This window comes from Meleagris gallopavo, chromosome 1, assembly GCF_000146605.3.
Source record: "Meleagris gallopavo isolate NT-WF06-2002-E0010 breed Aviagen turkey brand Nicholas breeding stock chromosome 1, Turkey_5.1, whole genome shotgun sequence".
NCBI classification, from domain to species: domain Eukaryota; kingdom Metazoa; phylum Chordata; class Aves; order Galliformes; family Phasianidae; genus Meleagris; species Meleagris gallopavo.
Genome location: NC_015011.2, coordinates 171,897,660 through 171,906,850, shown reverse-complemented (window position 1 = coordinate 171,906,850; position 9,191 = coordinate 171,897,660). Strand labels below are relative to the sequence as shown.

The 9,191-nt window shown below is 41.5% G+C and overlaps 1 protein-coding gene across 1 annotated transcript in view; it reads right to left on the bottom strand.

Annotated features, from left to right (window-relative positions):
* Window positions 1–4,443: 4,443 nt before the first annotated feature.
* Window positions 4,444–9,191, bottom strand: part of CCDC169 (coiled-coil domain containing 169) — a gene marked incomplete at its 5' end in the record, with an annotated part of 28,572 nt that continues 23,824 nt past the window's right edge. Inside the window, one exon of the mRNA XM_010728944.3 lies at window positions 4,444–7,952. Coding sequence (XP_010727246.2) covers window positions 7,859–7,952 — 94 coding nt within the window. The remainder of the gene's footprint in view (window positions 7,953–9,191) is intronic.

The window sequence follows — 9,191 nt, the reverse complement described above, 5'->3', positions numbered from 1 at the left end:
TTTTTTTTTTCTAATGTTATTTTGCACTTCACCAGAGCTTTGGCTGGGAAGGAAGCAGGATGCTGTCTGTCCTCTGGAGCATCTGTGTGTTCTTTTTCCAATGTTCTGGTTTTCAGGCGCAGACGTCTCCTTATTTCATCCTTGGTAAATGCCGTGGGCACTTACTACTGTTCCTTGATGTTCATTCCTTGACCAGACAAGTAGTCCACAGAGCTGTATCAAACAGTACAATTCAAGGCATTTCTGGTTAATGCTTTGCTGGTTAGACAGGGGAGGAGGAGAGGCAGCTTCAGCAGGGCACAGCAGCGACCAGCGCCAGCATCAGGCAACAGATGGTGCCAGGAAGCCACCAGGCCAGCACAAAACAGCTGAGCTCTCCTGTGACTCAGGCTTGCAGGTGACCAGCTTTAATGTGACAGGATGAAGGAATCAGTTTGTGGTGCTATGAAATGTTACGGTGAGAAATCACATGCTGCAGATAGCACAGAACACAAGGGCAAGCATCCATTAGAAGGGAACTGGTAGGAATGTGCTGCGTGCTGAAATCATCGGCGTTGGGCAGCTGTAACAATCTGGGGCATGGTAATCCCTTAATGAGTAACAGCAGGTGCTAAAGTGCTTAAAGTAAATCACTCCTGCATTTTAGGGATCTGTTATTTGTGTCATTGTTATCAACAAGAGCAAATCTGACAGGACAGGCAGCAGCTGGAGTCCTCCACGACTGAGGCAGTGCTGGTCACTGGGTCCCCAGCGCTGTGGGGCTTTCTCCAGGGTCAGGACCAGAGACTTTGAGCACAAAGTGGAGCACAGGAGGTTCTCTCTGAACACCAGGAACACTTCTGCCTTGTATGGAGCACTGGCACAGGCTGTTAGAGGCTGTGGGGGCTCCTCCTTGGGGATCTCCCAGAGCTGCCTGGACGTGGTCCCAGGTACCCTGCTGTGGTGTCCCTGCTGGGGCAGGGTTGGGCCAGGTGGCCTCCAGAAGTCCCTGACAACTTCAACCATTCTGTAATTTGTATCTGACAGCACAGGAGTGGCATTTGTTTCTTCTGCTCGTGTGCCAATGAGAGACGAAAGGCTTGGCCTACGGAAGAGACAAATGACTTCTGATGGCAGATGATTTCATCCAAACACTTTAAGTGTATTTGGACAAATTTTCCTTGGCCCAGAAATACATTATACTAATGAAGTTATGCTGCCAGCCATTGCAGGCCTGGCAGGACTTGCAAACTATTTTAATCCTTCAAGAACAACTTTGCTCAGCCAATAATCTCACTCGTCATTAGTAAATTCCTAGCTCAGCTTTTTAAGAGACAGGAACACACAAAAAATATTGATCTCTACATTATTGATTCCTACCAAATGATTACATCACATTTCTTCTGAGGTCTGTAGCTCATTGATCTATGGGCTGTACTTCCCTACCTGTGTCCTGGGGTTCCATATATTTTAGAGGGGCTTTTTAGAATAATGCACATATTTGCTGTTTTCATTTCCAAAGAACAGAAAGCTTGCCAAATCTCTTCAGAAGAAAGAAAAAATGAGGCAATTTGTCCTTGTAAGTGCCAATGTAACTTGAGAATAGATCACCTGACACTGTAAATACAGGGTTTGAAGAACAGGACCCGTTATGAGCTGAAAAGATCAACCTAAAGAAGAGTCACACTGCAGCTTGGTATTTCTTCTTAGCTCAAACACTCTACTGATGTTAGGGATCCCCAGCCAGATCAAGAAAAATAAAAATGTTTTCAACAGGATTCAACCTACATACCTACATCCTGCAGGTTATCGTGAATTTGCTGTCCTAGATTTTCTTTCTAGTCTGTGGAGAGAAATTCATGGGCCCTCTGATCCATTTTAATCTTCACTGTTAGAACATGAGAAGCTTCTCTCTCAAGATTTCTATTTCTTTCCATTGTCTACACATGGAGCATACAGGGATTAGCTCAGACACAGATGCTTGACTTCTAAGCACTGGGCTGGGTCACACAATTCCCAAGTTTGTATTTCCTCCTTCTCTTTCTTTCAGGACATATCAGTATTCTATTCCTAACCAGCATGCAATGAGTCAAGGGGCACACCCTTGTTGCTTCATCCATCTCCCCAAAATAACTCTTCAGCTGTGCATGACTTCTCTGCTCCCCAGCCTACAGAGCTCAGTCAAACCACATAATTCCTGAGCAGATTCTCCAAGAGATACGTGTTTGGTGAGACGTTTGGTGAGATGGCTTGGATTGCTGCAGGAGGCAGCTGGTGCTGCGGTGCAGAGCAGTGGGAAACAAAGAATGTGCCCAGCCACACCTCATAGAAGAGTCTTCCTCTTTCCATCGTTGAGTTTTTCCCTCAAAAACTGGAGTGGCACTGCTGGGTTGTGCTCACTGGAGAATAACATGACATGGATATTCACCAATAGTTATTTTCAATCAGACATGGCAGCTAAAGCTGTTAAGAGTCTGCAACAACATGGCTGAAATGTCATCCTTCTTCATTGTAAGATAAAAGAAAACACTCATTTGAGTTAGGTTAGGCTTGTCTAGGCTCACTGCATTTTTATCAGTGAGCTTGCTTTCACCACTGGTGTATTTATCTTCACATCACTTTCCAGCACCAGAAACATACTGTCCTGCTCATTGTAGAGCTGGGATGCTGAAGCAAGGTTGTCTTGAACCAGATAAAATAAAAGGGGTGAAAAAGTTACATGGGTCCCAGTGTGTAGAAACTCTACCAGCCCAGAAATTAAGTTCATCTTCATCTGCAAGATAAAGACTGCACCAAGGAACCCACTGATATTAAACCACAAAAACACAGAATAGCTTGGATTGGAACGTTAAAGCCCATCCAGTTCCAACTCCCTACTGTTGACTGGTTGCCACCCACCAAATCATACTGCCCTGGGCCCATCCACTGTCTCCAGGGATGGGGCATCCACAACTTCTCTGGGCAGCCTGTGCCAGTGCCTCACCACCCTCTGAATAAAGATTTTCCTCCTAATAGCCAATCTGAATCTCCCATTTTAGTTTAAAGCCATTCGCCCTTGTCCTATCACTACTAGAGCATATAAAAAGTCAATCCATTCCTAAGTCAGTCATCCCATCATCTATGTCATTGATAAAGATGTTGAGGAGCACCAGTCGCAAGACAGACCCTTGGGGACATCCCTTATCACTGGCCTCCACCTAGGTAGAGAGTCATTGACTACAAGACTCTGGCTGTGACCATTCACCCAATTCCTTATCCACTTAACAGTTCACCCTTTCCAACTCAGAGAAAAGAATGCGATGTGGGACCACGTCAAAGGCCTTGGACAAGTCCAGGTAGATGACATCAGTTGCCCTTCTTTTGTTTACTGATGCCATCACTCCACTGTAGAAGGCCACTACATTGGTCAGGCACAATCTACCCTTAGTGAAGTTGTGCTGCCTGTCACTGATCACCTCATCTTGCATAGTTCCCAAGAGTATCGGCTCTATGATCTTATCAGGCACAGATATGAGCCTCACTAGTCTGTAGTTTCCCAGATTTTTCTTTCTCCTTTTCTTAAACATAGGCATGACATTTCCCTTTTTCCAGTCACCAAGGACTTCACCTGACAGCTCTGACTTTTTGAATATGATGGAGGGTGGCTCGACTAGTATATCAGCCAGCAACTTCAGAACACTGGGATGCATGCTATCCAGCCCCATTGTCTTGTACACATTCAGTCTCAAATCCAGGTGGATTTGAACTTGCTCTTTGCTTACAGTGAGAGAGGTTATGCTTCCCCAAATCCTGATGGGGTAGTGGAGATTCTCAAATGCCACGAGACCAGCCCATGGCACCAGAGCAATTGTGGATACAAAAGGAGAAGAAACCACACCTACACCTGGGAGCCTAGCTCTATCTCTGTTACAAACTGCCCAGATACCCCAAAAGCACAAGCAGCTGATTAGCATCCCCTAGCTAGGTGCATATAGTGTCTGCATCAAGTCAGTACTGTGTTCTCTCTCAGTCCTGAAAGGACAGGGTGGCCTGAGCGAGCCTCTTCTGTGGAGCGATGTATCAGTGTGCACAAAGAAGCATGTAGAAAGCCTGTTTCAATCTGCACGCTGCTCCCATAGAGAGGAGATAGTCATCTGAGCTCTGTTTGGTTCTTAGTTGTTTACAGGACAGACAAATGTAGTCCAGGAGGACTGGTTTCCAGGTTGTAACCTGTAAGGAACCACATAAAATGTTTGTATCCTTGGATGAAAGGATTAAACTAGAACATATTGCCACCTTTGAAAAGCCTCATTATCTGATCTAGAGATGTCTGCCATTTGTGTGACACTTGCTTGTGAAGTGATAAAACTGTTGCAATTAGATGTGATTTTCATCCATGCAGTTTACTTTGCTTCCAACCAGTTATTTCAAGTCACTGTTTATGTTTGACACCAATCTGGTGGTAAGAGCAGAAGCTTAATAGCATAGGGGCTCATTTCATTATTTATTTATTGGTTAGTTGTTATGTCCATATCACATTTCTAATAATGCCTGTGCAGCATCTTCCACTACTGGAAATGTATTAAGAAGTAGTGTATCTCATCTGTACCAGTAGAAATCACCAGTAGATATTACCAGAGGAAATGAAGTATCATAGGAACCAGGGAAGCTGTGAACTGCGCCATCTACTCAGTTATCTATATGAGGAACTCATTAAACAAAATATTTAAGCAATAAAACACTGTTAATGATATCCTGAGTATGAGGAAACTCATCACCCAAGTTCTCTGGAGTCTGTGGTTATGCTGCCTAATTACTTAATACTCAGCCACACATTCAATGTCTATCCAGTAAACACTTTCATTTCATTCTGCCATAGAGGAAGACCATGCTGCTATACTGATTTACTGCAAACAAAAATCATGGTTTAATACCACGTACATCATGAGAATTAAAAAATTTGAATGGTTGTTTGGGAAATAATGTTTGCTTAGCAGCATTTGAGTTTTTAATTCATATTTTCCAGCAACAGTAAGCTTCAACACTTCAAATGCCACAGTTACTTCAAAGTCACCACTTGCTGAAATCAGTGGAGTTACACATAAGGAGCAACCACGTAAGGGAAGTGTGCTCTCAAGTCCCTAGAGTTAGGAGATCAAATTTCTTGGTCCATTTATTATAGACACTTTACAACCAGTACACCCAAATTCCAATTACGTTCTGTACTGCAGCAAAAAGTTTGGCCAGATTAAAACCTTCACCTCTAATCCTATCTTCCTCTGACATTTAGTTCCATTCACTCACTGACCACAACTATCAGCAATTCAATTTTCCATTTTTGTATTCGGATTCATTCATTGTTTAGAACACATTGCACAGAGATAAAACTAACCTTACAGTAGCTTAGCAAAACTAACAAAGGTGACCCTGTCAAGAAAACAGGGGAAAAAAACAGACTTCTCTAGACTCCTGTTCACTTTAAATTCAGTCTCCTAGCCCTAAAATGAGAATAATGGTACATACTGTGCATTGAAGGATTAATGACTCCAAAACGTGCTGAAATCTTTCACGTAGAAGATACTGTGTAAAGATACAGAACTGTTCGTTGTTACAAGTGCAAACATGAACCATTTCACAGTACAGCATAATAATGAGAAAAGTACATAAAAGATAAATCCAGGTATTTCAAAACAAATGTCCACCTCCAAAACGCAACACAACTACCTAAAAACTACTACATGGTTTCCAAAAGCTCTTAGAAAACAAACAAACTAACTAACTAACAGTGTAAACATTTTATTCAGGTCCAAAGATACAACAAAACACTTTCTGCTGTAGCAAAGAAACTCTACTCATCAAAGTCATCAGCCTGCCCTTATTTTCAGAAAGTCAGGAGGGAAATGAAGTGCCAAGTAATTTCTACAGTAAAGAGAACTATAACCACTTTGCAAAGCAAATGCTACAGCTGGACACATAATTAGAAGAGTGAAACACATGTTTCAGGGCTTAATTACCATACTGCTGAGTTTCAAATCCTGATCTTGCTCCTGGCATGCTGAAATAGGGACTAAGAGGACAGAGTCTGCTCCTCTCCTCAGGTCATTATTGCACCAACGATATCAACAAATGCCTCTTTTTAAGCTTCAGAATTGTTATCTCAGCAAGAACTAGCCATGAGGTAAGTAATTAACTCTCCAGCTGTGAACAATTGCTGTTGTGTCATCCTGGTGCAAAGTTTCCAATTCCTGTGAAATGTTACAAGGACTACAGTCAACTACATTGACTAACATTTGATTTAGACATAGCAGTAATGTCTGCTGCATGAATCCAAGAACTGGATATTCTTTGCTACTGCAGATGTCCTTGTCTTTTATGCCAACAGAACCATTATGGTGATTTTTTCTCTCTCTCCCCAGTGACAAATAAAATCTGGAAGCTTTCCATGTAAAAACAGGAACAGGAACCCTCATCAGCTGTGCTATGCAGATCAGCCAGCTTAGGACAGAATTATACCAGGTGCATCAGAGTAACATTAGAAATATCTGTAATAAATCCCATACTATGTAAGAGAAAAACGAGTTCTGCATACAGAATATGCTGTACAATATTGTAGGTCTTCTTTCCCTGGATCTTATAATGGCATCATTGATCTTTTGGTAAGAGTTTAATTACAGCCTCGCTTTAATGCTGCCAGTAATAAGGAACTATTTGTCCTGCTCTTAAAGAGGCAAAAAGCTTTACCAGATACTGCAAAGAGCTAGGGATGCTCTTAAAAATAATAAAGGGCAGTTAATCAATCATATTTGCTTTGCCAAGAGCTTTTATGATGTAACCCAGAACCTTGAAGCTTCATTACCAAAACATTTTTTCTGTTGCTACTTAAAAGAATTCTGTCAAAGCTTAATGACTAAAATGCTGTAGGTAATGAAACTACAACAATTGCATTCTTAAGAATGAAAAGACGAAGTAGTCCTACTGTTCACTGAAGAGATTATTTTAAAGACTGGCACTATTTTGGGCCGTAAATATATATGGATCAGCACCACTGAACAATACATAAAGATTTTTATGGAACCAAGACTGTGGATAAAAACATCCACAGGAGAATTCAAACTGCAAATAGCAACATACCAATATCAGGAAATGTAATGTGTATGTAATGTTTAAAAGAAACATTCTCCCCTCACAAGACACGTTCTGAAGTATCCTTGATTAAAAACGCTGACTTTTTCTTTCATTTCTTTCTGTATCCAGTGCCTATAATAGCTAGACATGACAGTGTGCTTCTAAAACACGCAAACAAAAGGTTTTACAGCAAGCCAACTTTTTAAAAAGTTGGGGGTGTTTTGTCCCTCTGCTGGAGTAATGGAAAAAAAATAACTTTATGTTGGAAAGGAACTCTATTGTAAGGTACTGGCTATGTGCTGGTCTTCTTAAGAGTGAAATGAAAGGCACATTCAGCTGTACCAACATCAGACTACTTGGATATTTTCTTAGCTGCTATACCAGATGCTCTTGGATGGAATTACTGCAGAGATTTACTTTTTAGGTAGAGAGATTACATTTCAGGTTATATCACTCTGCATTCATTTTTCCTTGATTGAGATGTCAAAAATCATACAGACTCAACAGTACTACCTACCAGTTCCACCAGATTGACTAAATGTTCTCCAAAGATCCCAGCTCCCAGATACCCAGAATAAGTGATGAGAACCAAAACAAAAAGAGTCAGAGATCACCAGAACAAAAATGGCAACTATAAGAACAATTCCATCAGGCAAAGTGGAACTGACACAATGGCTGCCAACAAGATGTGCTGGTCTGGGTTTGGTGTAATAAAGCATAAACACATTCATTTTCAATTCAGAAATTTTCAGTTAAAAAAAAAAAGTATATTAAATCAGGGTTTTAGTTTTGGAAGCTGCATCACTCCTGCAGTCTTTTTAATTTGGGGATTAACCATCTTCAGACGTTGCGGAACGCTGCATCTCCCTCTGAAATAAAATGGATGAAGTTAGTCATCAAATGTCACATTTCCTGTAAGCTAAAAATTTGCATGCTTTTTATATTAACATAACTGATTATTATGGTGAATTAATAACCCTGAGAGGAAAAAGAAGTATATTTCTAGGTTGGAGGGCTAGCAGAGCATTTAATTATTCTGCATTCTAAAACAATCCTCATCTCATGATTCCTGACTGCTTCCTGTTATCTAATTGATGGCATTCAAAGAACATGAACAGAATACTAAACGCTTGCACAAAGAGAAAGCTAATGAGACATCTTCATCAGTTACATAATCCCGGACAAGAAATGGAAAACCACTCCATGGAGGCGCAGTTTCAGCTCTCTGCAGGTGTGTCAGTCTGTTGATCATTCTCTGGAGATCTTACATATGAAATGCTGTTAGCTGACTTCTGAAGTGGTACTCATCATGGATGCATAAACCACCTACATGAAGCCTACTGGAGCTGTTCTCATCTGATCTAAGAGAAGTCAGTGAGAATGTAAACAAATCTCCTAGGGGGAAATGGTGATTTCACAAACTGGAAGGCTCATTCTTACCATCAAGCAGCATCTCTACACTTCCACAAAGTATCTTTTTTCTCTCCCTGTTCATCACTGCACCAGGCAGACAGCACTGTATATTGCCCTAATTGCCCAAAGAGTTTCAGTGTCTCTCTCAAATAATAAGCATTCTGAAGGAAAATATGTCACAGAATCATATCTTTACATTCATGACAGCCAGAGAAATGTTCTGTTATGTGGTAGGAGTCGTGATGACATGATCTGCACAAGCTTCAAATCTCTGGGCAAACAGCCAGCAAAGCTCTCCCTAAGACTCCTTAGTTTTCTTGAGATTGATGCATCCACATAAGGGGAGAGCTGGTCCCACAGGAATATGGAGCTGCATCCATTCAGAACTTGGATGATCAGAACCATAGGCCTCAGTTTGTGAAGTCACCAACTGGTCATTCAGATTACTTACAGTCAAAGAACCACTGCAGAACTGGACCAAGCAGGCAGCGTATGTCTGTGTGGAATTCTGCACACAGCTGGACCTACGCCAGATGCAAACTAATAACTAAGTAGTTGCAGCAAGTGCAGTGCTGAAACTGCTAATAAGCCCTGCTATATGCCTCAGTACAGCAGTGACGGCTCAGAATGACATTAAATTGGCTCCTCAGACTACATCAGAGACACGAGTCATCAAGACATCCATGCTTTTTTTC